This window comes from Paroedura picta, chromosome 17 (genome assembly GCF_049243985.1).
Source record: "Paroedura picta isolate Pp20150507F chromosome 17, Ppicta_v3.0, whole genome shotgun sequence".
Classification (NCBI taxonomy): domain Eukaryota; kingdom Metazoa; phylum Chordata; class Lepidosauria; order Squamata; family Gekkonidae; genus Paroedura; species Paroedura picta.
In genome coordinates, this window is record NC_135385.1 from 18914068 (window position 1) to 18941174 (window position 27107).

Below are 27107 nucleotides of genomic sequence, written 5' to 3' on the forward strand. Positions count from 1 at the left end.
GGAGAGGAGAGGAGAGGAGAGGAGAGGAGAGGAGAGGAGAGGAGAGGAGAGGAGAGGAGGTGGCTGGGCACTGACTGTGCATGCAGAAGATTCCCGCTGGGATCACAGGCATCCCCGTTGAAGAGCTCTCAAGGTCACAGGGATAAAGACCCTGTTTAGCTTGAGTCTCCGGAGACCTGCTGCTACTCAGATTAGCAGACGTCAGCCTTTCCAGACCAGGGTCGTACATTTAATTCTGAGGGCGCCACGGGATCCTGTGAGCTGCAGATACACAGTCGGCCGCCTCGTGACATCGCAGTCGGACAACCACAAGCGTGTGATCTTGCCTCTCTCCGAACGCGCCTCCGTTCCCGAGTGGCTTCCTTTCACCATCCTGCCTCTTCTCCCGGCATATATGCAAGGAGAGAGGCAGGACACGCTCCCAGCCCAAACCATCCTAGGTTCATGCCGATGAACGGCACGAAAACCTGCTTCGTGTGTACACTGGCTTGGAAACGAGGCCCAATCTGCTTTGGATCTGAACAGGCCGTTGCATTTCCTTTGCCTCCGCAGCGAAAACGGACAGCCGAAGACAGAGCCCGGCACGGTGACGCAGGACCCGGAGGCGAACGGCGGGGCGGTGGGCACAACTACAAGCTCAGCCCCCACCATGTGGCTCGGAGCCCAGAACGGCTGGTATGATTCTCCGATGGGGGTCGGCTTGGGGGGAGGATCCTTCAGCGGGTGGGTCTCGGAGAACCTAGCCAAGGAATGCTTGAGACCAGCCCAGCAGACCTCTCTGAATATCAGAATGATTTTATTTTCATTTATTTATTTTCGGGTTTTTGTTCCGTTCTTCCCCCGAGGACTCCGGGCGGCTTACAATGCAGTGCAATGAAACAAAGTTAAAAGGTTTAGATATTAACGCCCCGTCTTCCACTTTAAAAGAATCAAGGAGCTTTCCGGCTTCTCTCAAGATGTCCCTTGAAAGTCTCTTTAAACGTCAGCCCGCCGACGTACATGCCCTGCAGTGCCGTGTTGGCCTCGGGGACCTTGCTGGCCTGATCCAACGGCCTTCTCTCTCCCCCCCCAGGTTGTACGTTCACTCGGCAGTCTCTAACTGGAAGAAATGTTTACACTCCATCAAGCTGAAGGACTCGGTGCTGAGCTTGGTGTAAGTACGGGGTAGGCGGGGCTGTGGGGCCGGTGGGAGGAGCCTGAGGTCGAACTCTGAACATCTCTCAGTTTGGGACCCAAATAGCAGGTTTTGGGAAAGATCTTTCTGTCTGCTTGAGACCTTGAAGAGCTGCTCCCAATCAGAACTGACCATATTTATCTAGCGGGGCCAGTGGTTTGACTTAGGATAAGGCCGGCTTGTATGATCCCGTTGGAGAATGTGTGTTAAAAATGAGACACAAAAACAGACGAAGGCAAGGTAAACTAATGCGGATCTGCTGCTTTGCATATCCGAGAGATCTCTGGCAGGGAATTTTAGTTCAAGGGCCCACATCCAGGCCCTTAAACCTTGCATAATTAGCGTATCTTCCCCGGATCGCAGGAAGATTCAAAGAGTCAAACCACTCAAGCGCCAACAATTGCACATTCTGTCCCCCTCCCAGAATATTAGTTTTTTAAAATTTGAAAACACTTTGCTATCTCATTGCCGCGTCTCCAAGAACCAGAAACATACCTCCTTCGTTTTCATACAAAGGCGTACGTTTTGAGCGCCGGATTCTCCCACGAAGCAGTGTTTTCACGGTGTGATTTTTGTGTTTCCGCGCCTGCGTTTCCTCATGTCAAAGTCTGCCTTTCTCCCTCGAGCTGACGTGAGTTCTTCTGCCTTGTGCACGCAGGCACGTGAAAGGACGGGTGCTCGTGGCCCTGGCTGACGGGACGCTTGCGATATTCCACCGAGGAGAAGGTACGGAATTAAAACCAGGCAATGAATGAAAGCTTGCTTTGAGCCTTGGGATATTCCAATTTCGGGGGTGCAAGTATGAGACGGCTCATTCGTGCTGCGACCAGGGAAGCCCGCGAGGCTGAGCTGCCCAATTCAGGACTCCAGGGAGCTCCTGAAAGCAAGAGCTGTCTGGTTATATAGGACGCCTTGTGGGTTACGTTCACCTGGATTCCGTCACCTCTTCCGCCTCCCATAACAAGGGAACAGGTCAGCTAATGAAGCTTTAAACGTGTGTAAGAGATGAGTCTGTCCTCTCCCGCCAGGAATATGGTTGAGGCCAGAGCAGCTCCCGGCGCTGTCAGTGTGGATCTCTAGTTTCGATCCCAGATGGAGAGTGATACACCCTTGCTGAATGGGGGGAAGGGGAGCGGGCAATATATATATGACCCGCCATCTTGGTATTGTGTTTAACGGGTTTTTACGGGATTTTATGGCGTTCACGGATCTTTGTGAACCGCCGCGAGACGTTTGAGAGCAGCGGTCTATAAATATAAATAAATAAATTATTGGCGGCAGGCTGGAGCCAGACTCCAGCTGCGTGAGCACAAAGGGCGCTTCTTGACCCACGGCGCCTTCCAGCTCCGTGCGCATCCCAAGCGGCTCCTGGCCCACCAGGGTGTGAGTGGCGAGGCCTCCTTTCGGCTACAGGCAGCTCCATCGACAGCCGCGGGCTTCCCCAGCCGCTCTCCTCTTTGTCGCTTCCAGATGGGCAGTGGGACCTCAGCAACTACCACCTCATGGACCTGGGCCACACGCACCACTCCATCCGCTGCATGGCCGTGGTGTACGACAGGGTGTGGTGCGGCTACAAGAACAAAATCCACGTCATCCAGCCCAAGACCATGCAGATCGAGGTACGGGCGGCGGGGGGGGGGGGGACGCCTTTGGAATGTGGGAGCACAGAAAGGAAGGACCCTTCTGTTTATATTTTGTTGGTTCTCTCCCCCCCCTCCTATTTCGCTTCCTTTTATGATCATTATTATTACTAGCAAAAAAGCCCATGGGACTTATCAATACAATGGATGCTAGCCATCCCATGCCCCAGCCCTGAAAAGACCCGCCAAGGCCTGGAGACGCTGCAGCAGGCCTTTTTGGCATGGGGGGGGAGCGTCCCTCCTTCTTCCCCCCCCCCCAGGCTCACAGTCCCAGACCCTCCCACTCCCTCCCAGTTCCCACTTACCATGAGCTGGGACTTCTTCCACAAGGAAGAAGCTGGAGGGGGATGCGGCCAGGGGCGGGACATCTGACCTGATTGGCAGTTAGGCAACGAGGGCAGAAAACCCAACTCCTCCCACCACCGCTTCCCTTTTTATTTATATACATTCGGATATACCCCATGTGCCAAAACAGAACCAATGCTTAGATCCCGCTTCCCATTCTCATGGCTCCGACTTCGGGAAATCAAAAGCTAATGAAAACCGTGTCTGCAGCCCAGGGCTTGGAGTGAATTTGTTCTGCCTCTCCCTCTTTGTCCTCAGAAGTCTTTTGATGCTCATCCTCGCCGGGAGAGCCAGGTCCGGCAGCTGGCCTGGATCGGAGACGGCGTCTGGGTCTCCATCCGGCTGGACTCCACGCTGCGGCTGTACCACGCTCACACGCACCAGCATCTCCAGGACGTGGACATCGAGCCCTACGTCAGCAAAATGTTAGGTAAACAAGCTGCACTGGGTGTGTGTGTGTGTGAGTGGGGGGACTTTTGGAACAACAAAACTGGAGTCCAATGGCACCTTTTAAGACCAACACACATTTATTCAAGGTGTGAGCTTTCCTGTGCAGGCATGCTTCCTCAGACTTTGGGACTTTTGGACACTGGGCTGCGTTTCCCCAGTTTTGGGCACCCCAGTTGAAGAGGGATGTAGACAAACTGGAGCGTGTCCGGAGGAGGGCAACAAAGATGGTGAGGGGTTTGGAGACCAAGACGTAGGAGGAAAGGTTGGGGGAGCTTGGTCTGTTTAGCCTGGAGAGGAGACGACTGAGAGGGGATCTGACAACCATCTTCAAGTATTTAAAAGGCTGCCATGTAGAGGATGGAGCAGAGTTGTTCTCTCTTGCCCCGGAAGGACGGACCAGAACCAATGGGATGAAATTAATTCGAAAGAAATTCCGTCTCAACATCCGGAAGAAGTTCCTGACAGTTAGAGCGGTTCCTCAGTGGAACAGGCTTCCTCGGGAGGTGGTGGGTTCTCCATCTTTGGGGATTTTTAAGCAGAGGCTGGAGAGCCACCTGACGGAGAGGCCGATTCTGTGACGCCTCAAAGGGGTGGCAGGTGACAGTGGATGAGCAATTGGGATGGGAGTGTCCTGCATAGTGCAGGGGGTTGGACTAGATGACCCAGGAGGTCCCTTCCAACTCTATTATTTTATGATTCTGTGATGCTTCTTTCGCAAGGACTCACACGATCCCGGTCACCTCTCTTTGCCCCTCTCCTTCAGGAACCGGGAAGCTGGGTTTCTCCTTCGTGAGGATCACAGCCTTGCTCATCGCCGGCAACCGCCTGTGGGTGGGGACCGGCAACGGCGTCGTCATTTCCATCCCCTTGACCGAGAGTAAGTGGCCCCTGGCGGGCATCCCCTTCCGTTCCCTCTGCACGTCCCACCGGGCCTTGCCCCTCTCTTGGTTCACAGCGAGACGACGTGCCGTCACGGAAGCTCATGCAGTCCCGTTAAACGAGAGGTCGTGGTTTGGACCCCAGTCCTCCTCCTCCACGATCTCTCCATTCCAGAGGTCTGCTGCCAGCCAGGGAAAGGGATCGATGGGCTACTGGTTTCTTTTATGAAATACCCAGTAGGTAAAACCAAGAAGCTTTAATCAGTGGAGATGAAATTGGAACGCTTCAGTTAGGGACAGCATGCTGGAGAGTGTGGGTGCTCAGAACAAGGCGTTGCGCCGATCCACAACATCTGCAAACATGCTGACGTTTTAAGGCGCGCTTTCCCAGTTCCTCCCAGTAACTGCTGTCTCCTTCTCTCCCCCGACCTCTGTTTCCCCTCCCTGTGCCCCTGCCGTTCTCCTCTTCCCAGCCGTAGTGCTCCACAGAGGTCAGCTTCTTGGTCTCAGGGGTAAGTCCTAGATTGCCTTCCTTCTAGATTCCAGATGCCGGCCTTGGTTTTGGCCCAGTGGCGTTCCCAGTTGCTTTGCTCCCTCCGTCTGTTGGTTCGTGCGCTCACATGTTTGTTGAGGACACCACAGTGATATGTAAGGGCAGAAGCATTTCTATTGATCTGTGTTTGTGACTCCGAAGGTTAAGCAGAGAGTCGTCACGTGTGCCAGGAATGACATCAAGCCTACATCTGTTTTTCCTCACTGTGGACTAAACCATATATGCATTGGGGGTTTGCTTTGAGGCTCCCAATGTTACTTAAACCTCAGTTGTCAGGCACGCAGGAGACAAAGTGAATCTGGAAGCCTACAGTTCTTTCAGAGGCCTGCTGTGGGTTTATCTTTAGTTCACACCAATTTCACTCTTGCTGTTTCACCGCAGAGATTTCTGGGAATTGTAGTTAATTGCGGGGAAGGGGGAGGACTTTGCCAGAGGCCAAAGGCAGGCGTAGCCACCTTTAAGCACAAATTTGCATCAGGTTCTTCACGTGTGCCGTGCTTCCTTCTGATTTCGTATTTCCATGGCAGGCAGGTACACCCATAACTCAAATACTGCTGTGGTCTTTATGACCCTCAGTGCTCTGGGTAGACTGTCGTGTTTTGCTTTTAAAAACGGGTACCTGTTCACATCTCACCTTTTCAGAATTGCTTTTTGAATTCTTTAGTCATCTGAAAAGATTTGCAAAAGTGCTGTGGGAGTTTTAGAATGACGCCCCAAGTGCCAGCAGAAAGCTCCTTTGAAGGGTGAACGCTCCCGCATTGTATCCCACTGAGGTCTCCGTCCTCTTCACACGCCATCCCCAAATCTTCAGGATTTCTCAACCTGGGTGTGCAACCTGGCCCCCTCGTCCCCCACTGGCCCATGGGGACCTACTCAGATGAGCTGCCATGTGGCTGGGGTATCACCCATTCCACTGGAGTTTGCTTTTCCTTCTTTCTCAGCCAATAAGATCTCCCCCACGTCTGGGGAAGGCAGCCGCCCCGGGGGCATCATCCACGTCTACGGCAGCGACGACGGGACCGACAAATCCGCCAGCAGCTTCATCCCGTACTGCTCCATGGCTCAGGCCCAGCTCTGCTTCCATGGCCACCGCGACGCGGTCAAGTTCTTCGTCTCCGTGCCCGGTAAGCGGCTATCGGTTTGCTTATTGGTCAGGAGCCTCGGCTGGGGACCCGCTGGAGAGGGACGTGACAGTCACGAATTACGTAACTTGTTTAAAAATTTTAAAACAATAACAGCCATTCAGTACCTGGCCATAGCCTCAAAACAGTGCTAAAAATAGTAGCTGCCTAAGAGGATCATCGTCCTTGAAGGAGGCTATATAAAAACAATATTTAATTATTAAACTCCTGGGTAAATGTGAGAATCCCCAGGTTTTCTGCCAGGATTTTATTCTGTCTTTAAGGATTTGATCTGCTGCCTGGAAAGGTACTCTGACCTGTCTTGCCCTGATGTAACACAGATGCTTTGGATGACACCCCAAGGTCGTTTCCTGCCACTGTGTTTTACGACTCCCTGTCCTCCCCTCACATTCCTCCCCCTCCCTTTGTTAGTATCCATAGTTCCCAGACCTGTTTTCCCGGATGGTTATCTCGCGGTTTTGACTTCTTTGCACTGTGCCTCGTTCAAATTCCCAGGGGAAGGGGGAAGCGAACCCCTATATTGCTTGTTCTGTGCTTTGTAACTCAGTCTTAACTATGCCTTCGTTGTAGATGCTTTCCATTCTCCAGATGTCCGCGGACTACAAGTGCCATGAGCCCCTGCCGGCAGGGGCTCATGGGACTTGTAGTCTGTGGACATCTGGAGAAGCCACGGTTTGGCCACCTCAGTCCAGCCTGATCCGCCTGCGGTCTTCTGATCTTCTTAGAAAGCAACCTGAGAATTCAATTATTCCAGGTAACGTGCTTGCGACGCTGAACGGGAGCGTGTTGGACAGCCCTTCGGAGAACCCCGGCACGGCCCCCATCGAGACGGAAGGGCAGAAGCTCAAGAACGTCCTGGTGCTGAGCGGGGGAGAAGGCTACATCGACTTCCGGATTGGTGAGGGGCATCTTTTGACCCACATCTTTTGAAAGGGCCATAGATGTGAAGGCTCAAGGGGGTGGCAGGTGACAGCGGATGAGCGACTGGGAAGTGAGTGTCCTGCATAGTGCAGGGGGCTGGACTAGATGACCCAGGAGGCCCCTTCCCACTCTAGGATTCTACGTGACGTGGAGAGAAATGCGTGGTGACCGGGGACGAAATTATGAGCAGGGGTGAGGCTCTTCCACAAGCCTCCGCCCAATATTACCCAAAGGGTGAATGTCTACGGGGCCTGCAAGCCTTGGGATCCATCCTGGAGCAGAACCTCAGTTTGTTCTGGCCCAGGAGTTCCCGTGACCTTTATTGGAGCAGTTTCTCCTTCCTGACACCCAAGTTTTGAGAAGCACAACTTTCTTTCTATTAGTCGGCATCAAGCAGGGCGACTGTGTTGAGCTTCCTCAGGGAGAGGCAGCCTTTGTTTCCGGGTGCGGAAAAGGAATTCTATTTTGGGAGGTGTAGGTTTATCGGCGGAGAAAATAGGACAGGTGGAGGAGGTGGGGCTTGGGCCTGAGCAGCCAAGCTCCAGCGGTTCTTCCAGCCGTTTTGGGCTAGCCTCAGCTTCGGCTGGTAGCTGTGCAGGTCTCAGAGGCAGTGACGGACAGAAGCCATGCCCAGGGCATTCTCCCACACCAATGGCCCACAGTGGCTGGGGCAGAGATCTGACCATTGGATCTAAATCAGTGGTCCTCAACCTGGGGCTCGGGACCCCTTTGGGGGTCGAAGGACCCTTTCACAGGGGTTGCCCCAGGGCGAACAGCTTGGCCGGGGAGGGGGAGGCACCCACCAATTTATATACAATATTATATACAATTATGAGACATGGATCTTCAGGCCATTGCTCAGTTTTGGTGTAATTTCCGTGAAAGAACCCTTGCATGACTTTACGGTTGGGGGGTCACCACAACAGGAGGAACTGTGTTAAAGGGTCGTGGCCTGAGGAAGGTTGAGAACCACCTTCTCCGTTTTGGGGTGTCTGCCCCAGACTGAGTTTGGCAGTACACCTGCCTAGTAATAAAATTGTTTCACGCGTGCGGCGCTGCCAGCCCATCTGCTTGCTCTCATCCACCGTGCGCGTTCTCTTGGCAGGGGACGGAGAGGACGACGAGACGGAGGAGAACGCCGGAGACGCCGCCCAAGTGAAGCCCATCCTGTCCAAGGCCGAACGGAGTCACATCATTGTGTGGCAGGTGTCCTACATCCCCGAGTGAGCTCCTTCCTCCTTTTCCTGCCCACTGTATTTCTCTCCCCCCACCCTGAATGCCAATATGTACATATGGAACTCCTGCATTTTGCCTACTGCCGGAAACCGGACCCCGGGTGACCACTCCGCCTCCTTGTGCCATCGCAAGCCCCCCCCCCCTTCCCCTGATATCCCCTAAACCTGCGGCTTTCATACCGGGACCGCGCGCTTTCCGAATCGGCCGGGTCGCCAGCAGTTGGAGGTTCTCGAGAGGAAAGAACCGCTGTCGGATCGAGATCGGAGGAATGAAGTTGGTCGGGGGGCGGGCGGGGGGGGGGTTGGCTGAAATGTCCGTGGTAGATCCCCTTCCTGCCTCTCACCTGCCCACCTGCATGGAAAAGAGAGCTGCTTCTCTCCCCTACCGCTGGAGCAAGGCTTGGATTTGCCTCACCATCTCCATGCCCCAGGTCTTCCCTTCAAGTGGCTCAGGAGCCGGTTTGAGGATCCAGGACCTGCCGTATTGGCTGAGCTCTGAAGGACGGAGAAGGGTTGAGCCAGAGAAAGGTCTGGAACCGCTCAGAGGGGATCCGTCGCTGGATCTGGATTGGAGGGGCCTTTCATGGGTAGTTTATGGAAAACGGGTGGGATTAGAACCACCTCCTCAAGGTTGGGAGGGGACTGTCCAGGGGAGGGCGCTATTTCGTCTTGCCGCAGCTGCAGGGACAGATTTGTAGCAACAAGGGGGGTCGGTGGGTGGAGACGGTCGTTTGGCAGACAGGAACGGTTTGGGGGGGCGCCCTCCTCCGCCTCTCCCCCCACGGCACTCAGACAACCGTTAAGGGGAATATGTGTGAGAGACAGCCCACCTTCGAACTCTGGCGTTCTGCCAGGACGAACCTGGGCTTTGGAGAGCGTAGGGCAGGGGTAATCCACCTGGGGTCCTCCAGATGTCCATGGACTACAATTCCCATGAGCCCCTGCCAGCAAACGCTGGCAGGGGCTCATGGGAATTGTAGTCCATGGACATCTGGTGGACTCCCCCTGGCGTAGGAAGTTCTCCAGAAGATGCTGGAGAGAAGCAGACGTGGCAAAGCTCTGGGAGAGGAAAGCACATGAGGTTTAGTTGGACTTTGGTCACTTCTCCTTCCAACAATTTCTACAAAAACTGTTGGAACCACCCAAGCCCCGCTGGTTATGCTTACGCCCTGTTCAAATCTGCAGGGATTAAGTACGAGTGGAAGTTTCATCGACTTCCATCCAACTAACCCATGAGGTTCCTGAAATTGTCCCCACACCGGCCCTTCCTCGCGCTGCTGAGGGGGTGGGTGGACATCACGAGGATGTGGTGGGCCACCAGCCAGATCATCCGTGCCCCTCCCCTTCCCAGGGATGAGGAAAGGCCAGGGAGATCGTGGCAGCCTCTCCCCTTTTTCTTTTTTGCTTCCCTCATCCCTGATCCGGTCCCGTTGGCGTATTTGTTTCCTTCCTGTAACGGGCTGATGGCCACTTCTAGAGCTGAGCGCCACAACTGAATGGTCTTTTGCACTTCGGCTCGGTTCGGCCGCCTCAACAATCACCGCGGGCCAAAGCGGAGCGCAGGCCAAGGTGGCCGAACCAAACCGAAGTGCACGCCCCTCGCCGCAACCTTAGAATGGAATCAGAATTTGTCAGGACAGTCTGTGCCAGCAGGAGCATCACCCAAGCCAGTTTTTAAAGGAGATCGAACATGACGTTGATCGAGTAAAGACGGCCCTCTTTTCAGGCATCATGGGAAACTAGCTTAATTAAACTGGCTCAGGTGACAGTCTGAACTGTCTCCACCTAAGGTGCCGGATGAGGCCCATTCACGACTCTGTGTCGCTCATTGGCGGTCGTTCTTGACCCCTTACGGTTCTAGTGTCACGCTTGCCGATAGGGGGAAAAACCAGTTTTGCAGATGCCAGACCCGGAAGGTAGGGGGCCTGAAAGTAGGGGGACGACACCATGTGCCACAACCGTACAACTGATATCTCTGTTGCCAAAATGAACGAGGCAGGCGGCTGTCCTGTAGCACAGAGCCGTGGCAGAGGGGTCGAACGGTGAGGCTGACTCATCCTCCTGTAGTCCCCGGTCTCTCTAGCTGTTGTCAGTCAGACCCGCGTATGTTTAATTCACTATCCCGTGTATGGGCCAGAAGACAACCCCCCTGCCCCTTTTGCAGCCTGTTTCCCTTGAAAAGAAGCACACTTTCCAAGGAGGGAGACAGCTGTGAGCCGCCTGCCGAAAAGCTAACACACACACACATACACACACACACACACAAAACCTCCCTGCCACATCTCCACTGTGATGTATGTAAAGCTAACTTGTATGTTACAAAATGCCTTTTTTAAAAAAATGAGAAAAAGTGTCTTCAGGGCCTGTAAACTCTGCTGTTTTGGTCGAAAGGTGTAAAGAGACGTTCGGGAACACAATGAAGAGTATGTCTCCTGTGCTTCGTCCCCGTCCCCCCCGTCCCCCGTGCTATCAAATAAAGGAATCATATCTGTTCTGTACGTAATAAACCGTGTTAACATCCAGCGGCTGGCGTCAGGGTGGTTTCTCAAAGAGCTGGAGAAAATCTGACCGTTAGAAACGACCCGACTGGATTTGGGGTGCCCGTTGGTACGGATGACAGAGGAAAGCAGATCGGGAACGATCCCCAAATAATTTTGCACAGGAGTGCAGCACTTGTTCTACAGGCCACAACGCCTGGGCTTGGTTTCTTGTACCTGACGGGGAAGGAAAGACCTGAGATCTTGGGAAGGACTAGAAGGAAAGGGGGTGGGGGAAGAGAAATACACGCTTGGCATGTACTGAGTCTGGGCCGGGTATCAGATGCCCCAAAAATCTCCTGGGGTCCAGGATTGCAAGCAGAATACAGTGAACCAGGCCAGGGACCTGACTGGGTTAAGTGCAGCCAGACCAAAAACCCCATCGCATTTCAATAATTTATTTGATAAAAGCACATTTCACGGCCGCCGAGTCCAAAGCAATCCTGTACGTATTTACAAATGTGAACAGACCTCTCCGGGAAGACGCGTACAGGCTGCTAGGGGAAGGGGGGTCAGAAGAGGCGTCTGGGATCCGGAGCCCTATCCCTCCCAGCGGCCCTCCCGAAACCCTTCTCTCCCTTCATGAGGACGAGTCCTTCCGGCGTTTCCACGATTGGACAGTTTCCTTCCCCGAGAAAGGAAGACATGCCCAGGAGACAGCTCCCCCCATCCGTTGTTATCCTTTCCCCACCCAATTAGTCACAAGAAAGCCACTCCAATTCTGGCCTGGCCTGCTTTCCCGGAGCCAAGAAGGGCCCAAAGGGAGTGGCGCCTGAGGTGGGAGTGCTTAGAAGGAGACGTGCTCCAGCAAGAAGACGGGGGTCCTTGCTTTGCAGCCGCAGGATCCCACCCAAACGTTGTACCCAAAAAGCCACGATAGCGAGGGAATTGAGCGTTCGTTGCCATGGGCTGGGACCTGGTTCCAGAGCCAGAATCCCCTTCCCTTTCGCCTCTCCCTCGCCCGGACCAACAAAACGAAAGAGTTCAGCAATAGAGGATTTCCTCTACCCAAAGGGGGCTCCGGATCCTCCTTCCTACTCGTAGAGCCAGTGGTCTCGGCCGTCCTCCCAGCAGGTCAACTCGTCTTGGCGGAACCAGAGGGCGATCTCGCGCCGGGCGCTCTCCACCGAATCGCTGCCGTGAACCACGTTCCTGCGCGGAAGGGAGGGCAGTTTCAGTTGCATGAGGGGAGGGGTGTGTCCGCCCCGCCCCTCCGTGGGACACCACGATATTTATTGCATTTTGCCCTCCATTCTCCCAAATAGTCACTTTGCTGGGGAAAAATCCCTGAACCTTTTGGATTTTGACAGTTTATGAGTCACAATCCTCAAGGAAAATCCCTGATAAAACCTCACTTTAAAAGTCTGGCTGGTAGCCACTGGCCATGGAGGGAGTGACAAGTCACCTGGCGGACTGGCGCTGCTGATCTTACTTGCTCTGGCCTCAACCAGAGACCGGGCGGGAGAGCTCCGTCTTACAGGCCCTGCGGAATTGTGCCAGCTCTGTCAGGGCCCTTGGCTCATCCGGGAGCTCGTTCCACCAGGTTGGGGCCAGGACTGAAAAGACCCGAATCTAGGTCATAGAATCATTGAGTTGGAAGGGACCTCCTGGGTCATCTAGTCCAACCCCCTGAACTGTGCAGGACACTCACAACTCTATTGAGGCCAGCTGACCTTCCAAGGGTTCCTTGTGCCTTGCTAGGCCTAAAGGAAAGTTTCCTCCATTTTGATCACTCTGTGGCCTCCCTCCATACCAATGGCTACTGGCAGCCACTTTCTGGAAATCTTTGTTCCTGCTCTCTTGTTGCCATTTAAGTTCAGCCCACAGCTCTCCTCCTGCTGCCATTTAAGTTCAGCCCACAGCCCCTGTTGCCATTTAAATTCAGCCCACAGCCTTCCTCATTCAGCCCACAGCTCTCCTCCTCTCCCTGTTTCTTCTCCCCTTGATCCGGGGCAGAGCTTTCCACCCTTTCCCCCCTCCCTGGCCCAGCCTCTTTCCCGGGGGTGTCCGGATGCCTCCCAGGCCCTCGGGACGGAAGGGCCATCACTCACTTGCCCACGTCGATGCAGAAATCCCCTCGGATAGTTCCCGGCTTGGAATCCGCAGGGTTGGTTTCTCCGATCATCAGCCGAGCGGTTTTGACCACCTCCAGTCCTTGCCAGACCTGTGAAACGGGGAAAGGAAAGGGGATTCACTGGGCAAGGTAAGTGCTGCCCCGGGTCCCTTTGCCAGCCTGACATATTGGGGGTGGGATTTTGATTCCTGGTGAAATTCAGCTGTCCTGGGCCTGCCCCTCATCCCACTGATGTGCCCCCAGAGGTTCCCACTTCCCTTGGCGTTGTGGTTAAGAGCAGCAGCTTCTAATATGGCAAGCTGGGTTTGTTTCCCTGCTCCTGGACATGCAGCTCAGCTGGATGACCTTGGGCTAGTCATAGCCCTGATAGTGCTGCTCTCACAGAGCTCTCTCAGCCTCACTTGCCTCACAGGGTGTCTGTTGTGGGGAGAGGAAAGGGAAGGCAACTGTAAGCCGCTTTGAGACTCCTTCGGGTAGAGAAAAGCAGCATATAAGAACCAACTCTGCTTCTTCTAGTCTGGCAGCAGGACACAGCAGGGTGGCCAGTTCTTCCCAGCTCTAGCAAGAACAGGCTGTGCTGGGCCTCCTGATTGGCTGGCCCTCGGGATGATGTCACTTTCCCTTCCCACCCCCTGCAATGGGGAAGTTCAAAAAAAAGATCAGCACAGTGGCAGGTCAGGGCCACGGATACAAATACAGAAGTAGGAGAGTCAATGCTGTACCCCACGGCAAAGTGAGTAGACTTTTTAAAGCCAAAACCCTACGCAAATCTGGGCGCATGTTTACAAAAAAAAAAACACCAATGATTTAAAATGAAATCTCGGCATTAACAGAGTCAAAGCAGCCAGAACCTGAGCTGACTTCTTTATCATTCTCCTTCCGATTTTTTTCCTCTATACGAAAAGCCACACAACGGGACCCCCACGCCCCACCCTGGGCGAACACCCGGAACTCACCATGACCACGATGGGGCCGGAGCTCATGTCCTTCACCAGGCGGTTGAAGAAAGGGCGATCCCGGTGCTCTGCATAATGTTCTTTGAGCATCTCTTCGGAGGCCTGCCCAGAAAGACCGATATTTAGTTGCCCGCGGGTCTTGTCTATCGCTAGAATGGCTCTCCCCGGCCTGCAAATTCCTACAGATTTGGGGAGATGCTTTTCCTCGAGGGAACTGATCTCTGTAGTGGGGTGGGAGCATCGGCTACAATCCCAGAACTCCCACGTGGAGGTTTGCAACACAATTGCTCTGTACTCTTGCATGACGTCCCTCACGCACTTGCTTGGATCCAGGCTGGCCAAACTGTGACTGCAGTTTGACTACAATTCCCATGATTCCCTGCCAATGAGATGCCCGTGGACATCTGGAGAGCCACAGTTTGGCTTGGAAGCTTTCAAAAGAGCCAGGGTGTTTTCACAAAAGAAGGGGACAGTTCAGGGACCAACCGGGTCATTGGCCTGCCCTGAAGGGGACTCAGTTTTGCGATGCCCCGACGGCTGGGCACAGGGACCCTGGGGGGTAGGCAGGAGGAGTTCCTTAACCTTAGGCCAGCATGTTGTTCTCCCCAGCCCCCAAACTGACTGTCAAAAGAGAGCAAAAGAGCACAGGATCCACCAAGGACTCGCAAGCAGCTGAGATTTGCTGCTCCCCTCCTTAAAGGGGGAGAGCAAAAACGTCACCCGGGGGGTAAACCCACACTTGGGATCGGGCCCTGGCCAAGCTGTGCCAACCCTATTCTAAGCAGAGGCTAAATAATCATCGGACAGAATTGCTTATTCTGTTAATTTAGGCACCGGGTGGTCAGGGAGGGACATAATTATTTTATTATTTCTTTGATTCATTACCCGCCACTCCCTGACGGCTCGTGGCAGATTACACACATCTGGATAAAACCCCATCAATAAAACCCCCCGACATGAAATCACAATCATATGCCAGCGTTTGCATCTTGCGACCCATCCTTGCATACCCGATCACCACTGTGCTGAATTCCCTCCAGACCAGGCTGGATTCTGGAGGTTTTCGGTGGAAGGATCACTTGGGCGTGAAATTGGGGTCCCCACGGTGGGGCAGGGAGTTGAGAGTTCCTGCATCCTGCAGGGGGTTGGACTAGATGACCCCAGAGGTCCCTCCCAACTCTGTGATTCCAACGGCAAGACTCTGGACGGTTTGTACCTGCATCAGCTTCATGGCCACCAACTTGTAGCCTTTCCTCTCAAAGCGACGGATTATCTCCCCCACCAGACGCCGCTGGACGCCGTCCGGTTTGATGGCGAGGAAGGTGCGTTCCCTGACCCCCGGGCAAACTGGGAAAGGAGGAGAAGAGCTGGGGGATCGGGTGGCTGAGGGGGTGGGGAGCCTCCCCCCCCCCCGCTGGCGGTCCTCAAGCAGCGGCTGGACAGACTCACCTGGATCTTGAGGCCATTTCGTGAAATTGGGGCTTTCCCTGAGGGCCCTGGAAGGGCTTCCCGAAGGGGTGGGCGTTAGTGGAGCTTCAAATATGGGTTAAAGATTTCGTCGGCGACGTGGCCAGCGGTGGGCTTGGAGGGATGGGCAGGGGAGGGGTCCCAGGTGGGTGGGCACACACCTGTGCTTCCCCACCAGGTTCCTGCCCCTTATGGGGTTACTCAAAGGCTGGAAGGGGTTTCTCGTAAAGGGGTGAGAACAGCTACTTTGGGCCGATCCTGCACTGAGCAGGGGACAGGGATGGCCAAACTGTTGCTCTCTGGAGGTCCGTGGACTACAATTCCCATGAGCCCCTGCTGCCAGCAGGGGCTCATGGGGATTGTAGTCCACGGACCTCCAGAGAGCCGCAGTTCGGCCACCCGCGGACTAGATGCCTCTTCCAACTCTATGAGCCTTTGGGCGCGCCAGAGCCGGCTCCAGGTGGCTTTTGGGCAGGTGCGCACACCTGGAAAGAGCCGGAGTCCCAGGCTCGGGCCTGAAAATCCCTTTTTATTTCAAAAAAGGGGCTGCAAACAGGGGGGGCCGAGGAGAAGGAAGAGTCGCCCCCCCCCCCCCCCATAGCCCCACTTGCAGACCCCGCGCCGCGCCCGCCGCTCACCTGCTTGCAGGATGCCGGCAAAAAGGGCCAGGAGGAAGATCATGGTGCCGCGCGCCAGGCAAGGCGGCCCATCGGGAGCGCGCACGGCCCGGACGGGGCGGGGCGACGGGCGCGGGCTCGGCCAGAGGGATCCCTTGCAGGGTTCGGCAGCTTCTGAGCATGCGCAGAGGGCCTGTTCTGGGAGATCCAGGCAGAGCTGCCGGAAACGCAGCTCTCAAGAGCTGCAGCATGGCCAGTTTCTGGCTTTGGACGATTGTTTTCGAAGTTGCGCTTTTTCATTCGTTGCACGACCCTCCCCCCCCCCCGATTGGCTTTCCGCCCAAGTTTTGTTGAGAAAAGCCCATGAGACGCGATTGAATGAATGCAATTCAATTTCAGAGGTTGTAAACCCATTGTGCACACCGGCTTGTACAGATCTTGCCCTGGGGGGTGGGCCCTGACCACTGGCTTTAATTTAGGAGGGCCGCCTCTGGAATTATTATTTTTAGTATAAGGGGTTGGGAGCTTCACATTTCGTTCTTCTGGCGCCACCAACCAGATCTGATTGTAACACTGTTATAGTTTTAATTTATGCATCTATTTTATTGGATGGGCAAACTGCAGCTCCCCAGATGTCCATGGACTACAATTCTTATGAGCCCCTGCAGGATATGTAGCCCAGATGTCCATGGGCTACAGTTCACATGAGCCCCTGCCAGCACATGTAGTCCAGGTGTCCATGGACTACAATTCCCATGAGCCCCTGCCAGCATATGAAGTCCAGATGTCCATGGACTACAGTTCACATGAGCCCCTGCAGCATATGAAGTCCAGATGTCCATGGACTACAGTTCACATGAGCCCCTGCCAGCACATGTAGTCCAGGTGTCCATGGAATACAATTCCCATTAGCCCCTGCCAGCACAGGTAGTCCAGGTGTCCATGGACTACAATTCCCATGAGCCCCTGCCAGCACATGTAGTCCAGGTGACCATGGAATACAATTCCCAGGAGCCCCTGCCAGCACAGGTAGTCCAGATGTCCACGAGTCCATCAAAGCATAAGCAGGGGCTCATGGGAACTGTAGTCCATGGACATCTGGAGAGCCAATTTGGCCACCCCTGCTGGTCATACTACATGCAGCCACTAGGATTGTACATGCCTAGACTGACTCTTCGGTTTTAATGTTGTTTTCAGGTGCACCTTATAATAAGACCAGATCAGGGAGAGGGAGAGGAGCAGCTTTTGGGCCAGGGCAAAGCTCCCTGCCCTGGAATTAGACCCCACACACAGCATGCCTTGGACTGGCTTTAATAGCTAGCAAAGCTTCATAACATGAGTCACATTAACCAGGAGAGGCAGGCACTGAGGGCGGAGAACGGCCGGGATCGCTGGGTTTGCTTGTTCCATCCTTCTGTCCGTAGGGCTGGTCCGGATCTCTGTCCTCCCACGGCAAAAGGGGGAGCGCTGGGAAAGCCCCCCAAGGCAGCATCCCTTGCCTAGTGGAACAGGCAAACTTCCCCCAGCCTTCTACGGCCAGGGTGAAGAAATGGCGGCGTTCGTAGAGACAAGAGAAAAGTTGTGGCAGGCCAGGCTCAGGACTGCCCTGGATGGCTCAGTTCACCCCAAGACAGCTCTGCCTGGAGAGGAGCTTTGGCTGGGGTCTGCCCATCAGCCGGGTCCACCTTGGGTGGCTTATCTTGCTTCCTGCTCTCTGGCCTCCTCAGAGAACGAAGTCGCTGTGTCTCCAAACCTGCTGGCCGGCGATATAGGTCGCTCTGACGTGGAGACTGTCGTCCAGCAGCAAGAAATCTGGAAGGGAAGCAGGAAGTGATGTCACCGCCTCAGGAAATGGGCAACACCTGGCTCTACCAGGGGGGGGTGTTTCTGTCCCACTGCTCACCTGTTCTCATCTGCTCACCTTCCCTACCCTGACATATTAGCGTGCTTTTATCGCCCAGCATTTTTCTACAGACCCGAAGCAAAGGGGGGGAAGGCAGGAGCATTCTGTATCGCTCTGAATTTGCAGGCGCCTAGATTAGAAGTGCTTTGTAATGTCTAGGTTTCCAGCATAGGCTTTGCATGGGGAATCGAGCCTGGGAAGCTTCTGTGCCTGGCATTTTGTTCAGCGTGTCTATTTTTGAATTGGGGGGAAAGCACAAAAAGCTGGGCTTGCAAGCTTGCCCTTCAGTTCTAGCAAGGAAGCACCTTGCGCTCCAATAAAGAGATTTCCTTCAACGGCGGGTTTGCTTACAGAGAGTTCGACAGAGGCCTGACGCCCACCCCCCGCCCACCCCGTTGCATGAATACCTGCATCGGAGTCATAGTCCAAGGTGCCCTTCCTGTCCTCGATCCCCAGGAGCTGGGCAGGATGGAGAGACGCAGCTTCGAGAGCCGTCTCCGCGGAGCACCCTGCCAAGAAGGAAGACATGAGTGGGGTGGGGGGCGAAGAGCTCACCCTTTCCCTTATGCGGAAAGACTATTCTAAAGACAGGAATACAACTGCACACCTGGGGAACAGCCCCACAAAGTGCCAGTCTGGGTTGCCAATTTCAGACTGGGAAATTCCTGGAGATGCAGGGATGAAGACGAAGGAGGGACTAATGAATACATGGGAACTGTGAATAGACATGGGTTACACGGATAAAGGTACAATATGCAACAGGCAAGATGGAGTCACCCAGGTTCATTGAACAACGATCATGGCAGAGAACAGGGACTGATCCTGACGTGGGGCAGGGGTAGTCAAACTGCGGCCCTCCAGATGTCCATGGACTACAGTTCCCATGAGCCCCTGCCAGATGTCCAGATCGACATCTGGAGGGCCGCAGTTTGACTACCCCTGCCACTGGGGTGATATCGCAAAATGGATTCGGTTATAAAAGAGCTGGGGAGGGGGTGCTGAAGAAAAAAGCCCCCCCCCCCACAGGAGAGGCGCAGGCTGGACAGCCACAGAAACCATGGAGGCCTTTCCCCTTCGAGGCCTCTACCCCTCACCTGTTGCGTCCTTGAAGTGCCGAACGCAGGCATCCATCCTTGCTGTACTTCCGCTCAATATTTTGGTCCCTGGGCAGGAGGGAAGGAGAGAGAGAGAGAGAGAGAGAGAGCTCATCGTAAGATGGAAAGGCGTTTCGGAGGGGGGAGGGCGGAATCCTGCCGTCGCCAAGAACACCCAGGTTCGAATCTCCACTCTGCCCTGGAAACCTCGAATCAGGGACACATGGCCTTAAATCCAGCTGGGCCGCCACGCTGGTCTAAAGCAGTGGGAGAAATTCGACTCCGGCTGCACCTTTAGGCCCGGCCAATTTTTATTCGTGCACGCCCACGAAAGCTTCGGCCTTGAATCAAACTTGGTGGGTCTTAAAGTTGCCCCAGACTTGAATTTTTCTTGGCTACCCTAAACGGTCTCCGAGGGACCAAAGAGAGGAGGGGAAAAAGGGTCAGCCCCTTCGAGTCCTGACTGGGAAGAACAATGAGGAGCGGATGAAGTCGGTGAGGAAATAAATATTTCGCCTTCCCAGCCCTTGGAAGGTGACCTTCACTGATGTTCCATGTAGATCACACAGAATTTTGCGCCTCTTAAAATGCCCCCTCCCCTTCTCAGAAAAACAGGCTGAAAAGCCAACGGAAGCCCCCCCTGGGCCACTCACCTGCTATGTAGGAGTTGAGGCCGTCCATCTCTACCACCTGCTGGCCCAGGGTGTGTCTGCCAGGAGCAAGGCCCATGCCAGCAATGGCGTCCGTTACCAAGACCAGCCCTAAAGGAGACACGGTCGGCTCTGGTTAGCTTTGCTCTGGCTGTAGAAGGGGTTGAGAGCGGCAACCTCTCCTCTGCAGAGCTGGGCTTGATTCCCCTGTCCTCCACATGCCGCCGGCTGGGGGACCTTGGACCAGCCACGGTTCTGTTAGAACTGCCCTCAAGGAGCAGTTCTGTCAGGGCTCTCTCGGCCCCAACTACCTCCCAGGGTGTCTGTTGTGGGGAGAGGAAGGGAAGGCGGTGGTGATGCCGCTCTGGGACGCCTTCGGGTGGTGAAAAGCAGTGTGTGAAACCTGCAGTGTGTTTTCATGGCTTACAGTGTGTTCATTTCGGAGATTTTTAACTCCCCCTCCCCAAAGTCCTGCTCGAGAAGACTTACGAGTTGAAAACATCGCCGCCAAATCCTTGTGCAGTGACCCTTCTAAGAGCCCACACCACAACTGAGCCCCGAATAAACTAGCCCCCCGCCAATGGCGACACACCTGCAGGGTGGGCCCGATGCGCGATCCGCAGAGCAGCGGGGTTGGTGTGGATCCCGTCGGATATCATGCCGTAGAAGACCTGCCTGTCTGGGGGGATCTGGTCGCTGGTGAGGAGCCCCACAATCCCAGGATCGCGATGGTGGAACTATTGGAAGAAAAGAAAGGAAACAGGGGGGAGGGGCGTGGCACCAGGGCCCCGATCCATACGGGATGAGGAGGAGACGGGCGGGAAAGACAGCCAGTGGGATCTGCCAGGTTCCCAACAGACTGACAATAAGGCCACTTGCCATAGAACCATAGAGCGGGAAGGGGCCCTCGAGGCCATCTAGACCAACCCCCCTGCTCAGTGCAGGATCAGCCTCCAGCATCCAGGAGAAGTCTCTGTCCAGCTGCGGTTTGAAGACCGCCAGTGAGGGGGAGCTGCCCACCTCCTTAGGGATTCAGCTATTTGAGCAGGAGAGGCCTGTGGTCCACAGAGTGTGCCCCCCAAAGCAGGCAATTCCTCCAGGGAACCTGATCTCCGTAGTCTGGAGGTGGGCTGAGACTCCACCGTCCTTCTCATCTCGGAGCCAGCTGGGCGAGACACTCACACCGGGCTTTAAAGCCAAACGGCAAACACGGCTGAGTGGAGATTCTCCAAACGCGGCCGACAGAGCCAGGGGTGGGCCGGACGCTACTTACGGGCAGCATGGCGTTGAACAGGTGAGTGATGAAGGTGGCCCCCTGTTGAACAGCTTCTTCAGCCTGGGACAAGTTGGCCATGGAGTGACCTGGGAAGACAGAGGACGAGCCGCGTGAAGAGGCCGGGCCCTCCCGAGGGTTGGGAGACCATCTCTGTATCAAGAGCAGGGATGGCCAACCAGAGGTCCGTAGACTCCTGGGGGTCCGAAGGAGTTCTGAAGGGGGTCCGTGGGAGCTCTGAGGGGGCATGGTATGGCGGAGGGGTCTGGGCTCCTCCTCTTCCTTCCAGCCTACATGCCGCAGTAGCAGTTAAGGCCGGCAGAGGGAGCAAAAGAAGAGCTAAGAGTATTACGAGTAGTGATGTCACTTCCGGGGGCGTGGCCAGGGAACGTGGCCAGCTGACATCACTTCCGGGGCGCCTCAAAGCCTTCTACAAATCGCTCACGGATGGGGTCCAAGTGCGTCTTCTGGTTAAGGCAGAAGGCCTGGTTTCGGGAGCCCCCCGACCTCACCCCCCCCCCACCCGCCAGCGCGACCGTTACCGAGCGACACACGGATGCCCCGCTTGGTCAGCTCCTGGATCACTTCGCCGCTCCGCTTGAGCTCCGGCGCCAGGGTGACGATGGAGACGCCCTCCAGGGATCCGTAGGTCGCCAGCAGGTGGCGGAAGGCTTCCTCTCCGAAGGCGCGGAGGCAGTGCTCGGGGTGGGCCCCTCGTTTCTCCTTGCTGATGAACGGGCCCTCCAGGTGGACCCCTGCCCCGAGGAGAAGGAGGGAAAGGGAGGGGTGACACCGGGCGGGATGCCGGCCCCGGAAAGGTCCCGAGAGTGGAGACGCCGGGGACAGAACCTGGAACGTGCTGTTACTGAACCCCCCCCCCCGGGATTCCCCCCCACCGCCCCTCCTTTAGCCAAACCCACCCCGATGTGCGATTCTGGGGGTCTCCTCTCCTTTATTCCCTCTTTACGTGGATTCCCTTCGTCCTTAAAAACATCGCCAAATCCCAGCGGATTTTCAATTAATGGCCAAGCAGGGTGGTGCGGCTCTCCAGTGGTCCGTGGACTACAGTTCCCATGAGCCCCTGCCAGCGTGCTGGCAGGGGCTCATGGGAATTGTAGTCCACGGAGGACTGGAGAGCTGCAATTTGGCCCCCCGTGGCTTGTAGGCAGGTCTGCTTCCTACTCACCCAGGACTCCGGCTCCGTCCAGCCCTCCGTTTTTTATGCAGATCTGGGGAAGGACCTTGTAGGGGAGAAGAGGCCAAGAAGAGCCAGGTTAAGCCCCCCCCCTTGCATTTTAACCGCTTAAGGGTCTTTATGATAATCCGTATCCGTGCTGTGAGGCAGGACTGACTGCTACGGCAGGGAAGCCCCAGGCCCAAATCCCCCATCATCCCCCTCTCTACCTTGCAGGGTTGTCGTAAGGACACAACCAGAGAAAGGTCCTTGGGAGGGGGGAAGAGCAGGATCGAAGCACGCCTGGAATTCAGGGTGGTTTCCAGTCTGCAGTTTGTGGCCGACAAAAGCCGCCAGCCCAAGAGTTCTAGAGAATTTACAGTGCGGGTGACATTCGAACTCGGGGCCCCATCTGCCGCCTCCTTACCTTGTGGTAGACAGACGCCGGGGAGCTCACCAAGGTGGGGCAGAAAGAGGTCACGCCGTGGGACAGGATCTTCTGGCTGACCAGCGCGATGCCTGCCCCCACGTTGTCCGTGGCCACGGAGAAATCCACCCCAAAACCGCCTGAAGGAAAAGGCAGAAAAAGGAAATTTCAAAGCGGCTTACAATCGCCTTCCCTTTCCTCTCCCCACAACAGACACCCTGTGAGGTCGGTGGGGCTGAGAGGAGACGCCTCTGGGAGAACTGCTCTAACAGGACTGTGACTAGCCCAAGGCCACCCAGCCGGCTGCCTGGGAACCAAACCCGGCTCGCCGGATTAGAAGCTGCCACTGTTAGCCACCACACTTGCTAACGGGGCAAGGGTCAAGATTTCCATGCCTGTCTGTCCCTTCCCCCCGCAGAGGCTATGGCACCTATCCTTGGCAGCTCTAGTCTCTCACCATTGATCTGCACGTCGATGAAGCCGGGCGCGACGATGCTCCCCTTGCAGTCCAGCTGGACGTCCGCCGGCTTTTTCTCATCGAAGAAGAGCTTTTCTGGGTTCAGGATCCGGCCTTCTCTCACCCACAGGTCCTCTCTGCAAGCAGAATCAGCCCGTGAGTCGGAGCACCACAAACCCCGAGAGGAGAACGCAGAACAGTCTGGTAAACTTTGTCCCCAGACGAGGCACGGTGACCTTCACCAGGACGGCCCCAGGGAGTATTTGAGGACAGGACGAAGGTGTCTCGAAGGGGACAATGGCCAGTGTTCTGCTCGGCCGATGTGGTCGGCATGCGCTGCCTACAGGACGGTGTCTGTTCAGAGCAGAATTCACTCCCAGGCTGCCTGCCACAAGGAACGGAGAGCCCCTCTGTCTTTGCAAAAGGGCTGAGTGCTGGGGTGCTTGCGTGGAACTTCCACGTTCAGAGGCAGTATACCTTTGAGTATCGGCAGCGTGGGGCAATAGGGGCTTGGCCACTGGGGGGAAGCAGACTGTGAAATCTTCTTGCAGGGGACAAACAGCATGGTTGGCGTGGGTTTTAAAATTTTACCACATTTGGATTCTACCCTACCATCTATAGCAGGGAAGGCCAAACTGGGGCTCTCCCGGCGTCCGTGGACTACAACTCCCATGAGCCCCTGCCAATGCACTGGCAGGGGCTCATGGGAATTGTAGTCCACAGACGTCGGGAGAGCCACAGTTTGGCTCCCACCTGTGACGGAGGCCAGACTTAAAGACAAAGCAACTATGGTGACCGAGCAGGAATTTAAATTCGGGTAACCCTTGCTTGACTCCAAAATCTCTCCTTTCCGCACCATACCGGACCGGCTATGTTTGAGGAATCGCTCCACAGCCCTGTTTCTTCTTGCTGAATTGCAAATCCCCTGCCCCTTCGTATCGCTTTGTCCTTTGGCCTGTGTTCAAAGATCAGCGTGGGCCTCATAAAAACAGCGCCTCATTTGCGTTCAGCGCAGGTCTCTGGGGCGGAAGGAGCCGGCAACCCAAATCAATTGACTGCAATCCTTCCCCGGCTGCTCCATGCAGATTCCTTCAAATTACTCTCAGGCGGCTTTCCGAAACGCCGGCCAGCTCAACGCAGCTAACGACCATTAAAAACTGTAGGCAATCCACAGGTCATCGGCAAAAAGACATAGGTTTTATGGGGGCTTGATACTGTAACGCACCAGAGGTCTCTAAGTGGGAGGCTAAAAATCTAATAAATAAAACAGACATATTGAAACAACTTGTAGGAAATAGACGATGCCAAACCAGGAATTTAATCCCAGATGAAAGGGACAGCTCAGCTTAGTACAAAATTATCTGACCTGGTGCCAAAGCACCAATGGCAAATGGGCAAGGAGGATCCTACAGAAGAGGGTGTTCCAGTGGGGCCAACACCGAAAAGGCCCCGTCCCTAATCCCCTCTTGCTTGGCCAAAGGACACACAACACAGTCTTTACAACAGATCTAGAAACACAGAAGAAGGGGGGAGGGGACCTCACCTCTGCAGTTTGTGATTCTTCAAAATCCAGCAGTTGGTAAATTGGAAGACCGGGGCAGCCGAGACTGATTTGTCCGACGGCATCGTTGGGGCCAGAAGGTGACAGGGCAAAAACGGAGAGGAAGCTGCCCAGGGGAGTCCCTGTACCACGGAGAGAGAAGGGGATGAAGCAGTGTCTCACAGGAGGACGTTTCCCCTGTCTTGCAAAGCGTTTTGGTATTTCAAAGCACAGAACTGCACGGATGGAGTGATGTTTATAATTTTCGAGCAGGCTGGTTTTTAGGATTTCAGGAATTTTACTGTGTGGGTTTTTGGCCTGTGAGTTTGACGTATGCCGTCCCAAGACCATCTCAGGAGCAGCCGAGAAGACCAACAAATAAATAAATCCCAGTTAAGAGAGCGCCATCCATGATTCTCCAGGCGCTGGATAAAAACCCGAGGCCACCAAGCATGCACAGAGTGCGTTCTTCCTGACTGGCTCAGAATTCATTCTAGCCAGGCTCTCACACCTCGGGGAGTACAAACAAGGCCTGAGGACAGCGGTACCTTTAAGACAGCATCGTTCTGTCCAATGCATAGGTTTTCCTACACATGCACTCTTGGCCATAAAAGCACATGAAAGCTCACGCCTTTGGTGGTCTTAAAGGTGCCCCTGGACCTCGATTTTGCCCTATTGCCTCCGACCAACCAGGTGCCCCCCCTGAATCTCCCTGGGGTGGGGTGGGGGGGAGTGAGGCGAGGGGTTTTCCCGGCAGAGGCTGGACTCCTCCCAGTTGCAATCTACACGGCCAGACGGGGCAAAGTCCCAGCCTCCCTCTCTCCCTCCTCCTTAAGGCCAGTTCAGCTCCTCCCCACTTCCCAGGTGGGCATCAACCCGCCCCCACCACCCTCCCCACAGGAGCTCCCCCGGTCGGGCCACATTTGGGGCCGGCCGGGTTGGATTCCCCACTCCTCCCCCGCAGGCAGCCAGCAAGGCGGCCTCGGTCCTGACAGAACTGTCCTCGCAGAGCAGTTCTGTCCGAGCTCTCTTCGCCCCCCTGCCCCGCAGGGAAGCGAAAGCGATTGTAAAGCGCTTGGGGACTCCTCCGGGGAGGGCAAAGCGGGGTATAAACGCAAAGCCGCTGACGCGCTAAAGGGGATCAGCCTCACCCGGCTCCAGCGGCTCCTTCCCGGGCGCCCGACGCCAGCCTGGCCGGTCACATGACCGCGCGCTCTCAGCTGACCCGGAGGGGGCGGGTCCTGGAATCACGTGACGGCGCTCTGGCGGCGCCATGATGGGGAGGGAAGGACGGGCGGTGGACTCCATCTTGAGAAGGTCGCCTGGATGGGGCGGGGCCAGGGGTGCCAGCCTCCCGGCGGGACCTGGAAATCTCCCGGAATTACAGGCTCCTCTCCAGGATAAAGAGGTCAACCCCCTGGAGGAGAGGGCTGCTTGGGAGGGGGGCTCCATAGCATTATCCTCCACTGAGGTCTTTCCCTGCCCCAAATCCCACCCACACCTGGCTGCACCCCCAAAGTCTCCAGGGGTTTCCCGACCCAGAGGTGGCAACCCCAGTTCCCTGGAGGAGAGGCTGCTTGGGAGGGGGGTCCATCGCTGTATCCTCCTCTGAAGTCCCTTCCTGCCCCAAATCCTGCCCGCTCCCAGCTGCAGCCCAAATTCTCCAGGTCTTTCCTGACCCAGAGGTGGCAACCTTAGGCGGGACAGGAGGTCTGGCGCCTCCAAAAGGCAGTTTGACAGGCAGGTGTTCGACAGGTCAAGCTTTCTGTTGGCATGCAGAAAGCTGCAGGCAGAAATGCAAGGGATGCCTTTATTGGGCAAGCTTTCAACTTTTCCAGAGCTGCTTGTCGGGCCAGATATAACTAAATTAAAAAGGAGAGGAAAGCAGGTTTCAACCTTTTTTTTAAAGGTCGGGGCTTTAAGGAGGATAGAAAAGAAGGTGAGCCCCCTTTCAATGACAGACGCCCTCCTGTCATTTGTGTGGCAGGCAGAAATTCAGGGGTCTGCCTTAATTCCAACCAAATTTTTGCCCCCGGGGGAATTGATCGTCCAGACTGATAAATTACGCCGTGTTTTGAACCGTCTTGTTTTACTTTGCTGGTTTTCCTTCTGTGAAGGGAGAGCTGAAACACCCAGTGGAAATCCTCAACAGCCACCAGAACTAGAAACTTGGTTTGGAGGACATGAAAACGTACCATTGTGCGCTTGCAGAGGGAGCCTGGGTCTCCTAAATTGGCCCTTTCCATCCCCCCCACCCTGACGTTTCCACGTTTAGATTAGGGCTCGGGGATTAGAAGGCACCTTCCCCAAATGCTGAATGCCACATTCACTTGGTTATCTTTGTACATGATGCAGCTCTTGTAGGGTTTTGTTAGGGGAAAAACACATATTGTACAAAGAGAAAAGAAAATAGCGAGGACTGTAGGGAAACACCATGACCATGTGGGACAGAGCTGCTCACGATGCTCCTAGGTCTTCCTCCTTGGTGTTTTTCCTCCTTCCGTGGCTGAAGGGTTCCCTGAACACAGACCCCGCATCTTAATCTCAATGGCTGACATCTTAGTGATGTAGGCAGGGAGGCTGCCAGCCAGCCCACGGAT

At 55.2% G+C, this 27107-nt stretch overlaps 3 protein-coding genes across 32 annotated transcripts in view; 1 reads left to right on the forward strand and 2 right to left on the reverse strand.

Annotated features, from left to right (window-relative positions):
- Positions 1 to 10855, forward strand: part of MAPK8IP3 (mitogen-activated protein kinase 8 interacting protein 3) — a 63598-nt gene extending 52743 nt beyond the window's left edge. For all 30 annotated transcript variants that reach the window (XM_077316673.1, XM_077316671.1, XM_077316644.1 and 27 more), the window contains 10 exons: positions 553 to 675; positions 1073 to 1153; positions 1833 to 1900; positions 2645 to 2793; positions 3418 to 3589; positions 4373 to 4486; positions 4961 to 4999; positions 5982 to 6164; positions 6937 to 7080; positions 8209 to 10855. In XM_077316673.1, the coding sequence (XP_077172788.1) occupies positions 553 to 675; positions 1073 to 1153; positions 1833 to 1900; positions 2645 to 2793; positions 3418 to 3589; positions 4373 to 4486; positions 4961 to 4999; positions 5982 to 6164; positions 6937 to 7080; positions 8209 to 8330 (1195 nt within the window). In that variant the 3' untranslated portion in view covers positions 8331 to 10855. The remainder of the gene's footprint in view (positions 1 to 552; positions 676 to 1072; positions 1154 to 1832; positions 1901 to 2644; positions 2794 to 3417; positions 3590 to 4372; positions 4487 to 4960; positions 5000 to 5981; positions 6165 to 6936; positions 7081 to 8208) is intronic.
- A 404-nt stretch (positions 10856 to 11259) lies between these two features.
- On the reverse strand, positions 11260 to 16143 carry NME3 (NME/NM23 nucleoside diphosphate kinase 3). The gene is made up of 5 exons (XM_077316387.1): positions 16011 to 16143; positions 15122 to 15252; positions 13906 to 14007; positions 12927 to 13039; positions 11260 to 12027 (listed from the first exon to the last, which is right to left on the reverse strand). Exons 1-5 carry the CDS (start codon positions 16051 to 16053, stop codon positions 11910 to 11912), a joined length of 507 nt encoding a protein of 168 aa, XP_077172502.1. The 5' UTR covers positions 16054 to 16143; the 3' UTR covers positions 11260 to 11909.
- Positions 16144 to 17284: 1141 nt separating this feature from the next.
- On the reverse strand, positions 17285 to 25748 carry AMDHD2 (amidohydrolase domain containing 2). The gene is made up of 12 exons (XM_077316386.1): positions 25659 to 25748; positions 24511 to 24650; positions 22968 to 23104; positions 22511 to 22650; positions 22096 to 22150; positions 21452 to 21664; positions 20910 to 20998; positions 20229 to 20373; positions 19640 to 19747; positions 18987 to 19055; positions 18300 to 18401; positions 17285 to 17801 (listed from the first exon to the last, which is right to left on the reverse strand). Exons 2-12 carry the CDS (start codon positions 24591 to 24593, stop codon positions 17713 to 17715), a joined length of 1230 nt encoding a protein of 409 aa, XP_077172501.1. The 5' UTR covers positions 24594 to 24650; positions 25659 to 25748; the 3' UTR covers positions 17285 to 17712.
- Positions 25749 to 27107: the final 1359 nt, after the last annotated feature.

Bases quoted from the DNA above. Each gene is read 5' to 3' on its own strand.
- NME3 (XM_077316387.1), bottom strand. From the start codon at position 16,053: ATGATCTTCCTCCTGGCCCTTTTTGCCGGCATCCTGCAAGCAG. The intron at 15,253-16,010 runs GTGAGCGGCGGG...CTCCTTTCCCAG, and splicing joins TGCCGGCATCCTGCAAGCAG to TTTGCCCGGGGGTCAGGGAA. The intron at 12,028-12,926 runs GTGAGTGATGGC...CCTTCCGCGCAG, and splicing joins TTCTGCATCGACGTGGGCAA to GAACGTGGTTCACGGCAGCG.
- AMDHD2 (XM_077316386.1), bottom strand. From the start codon at position 24,593: ATGCCGTCGGACAAATCAGTCTCGGCTGCCCCGGTCTTCCAATTTACC. The intron at 19,748-20,228 runs GTGTGTCGCCAT...TGTCTCCTTTAG, and splicing joins GCATCGGGCCCACCCTGCAG to GGCTGGTCTTGGTAACGGAC. The intron at 19,056-19,639 runs GTGAGTGGCCCA...CCTCCTGCCCAG, and splicing joins CCTCAACTCCTACATAGCAG to GGACCAAAATATTGAGCGGA.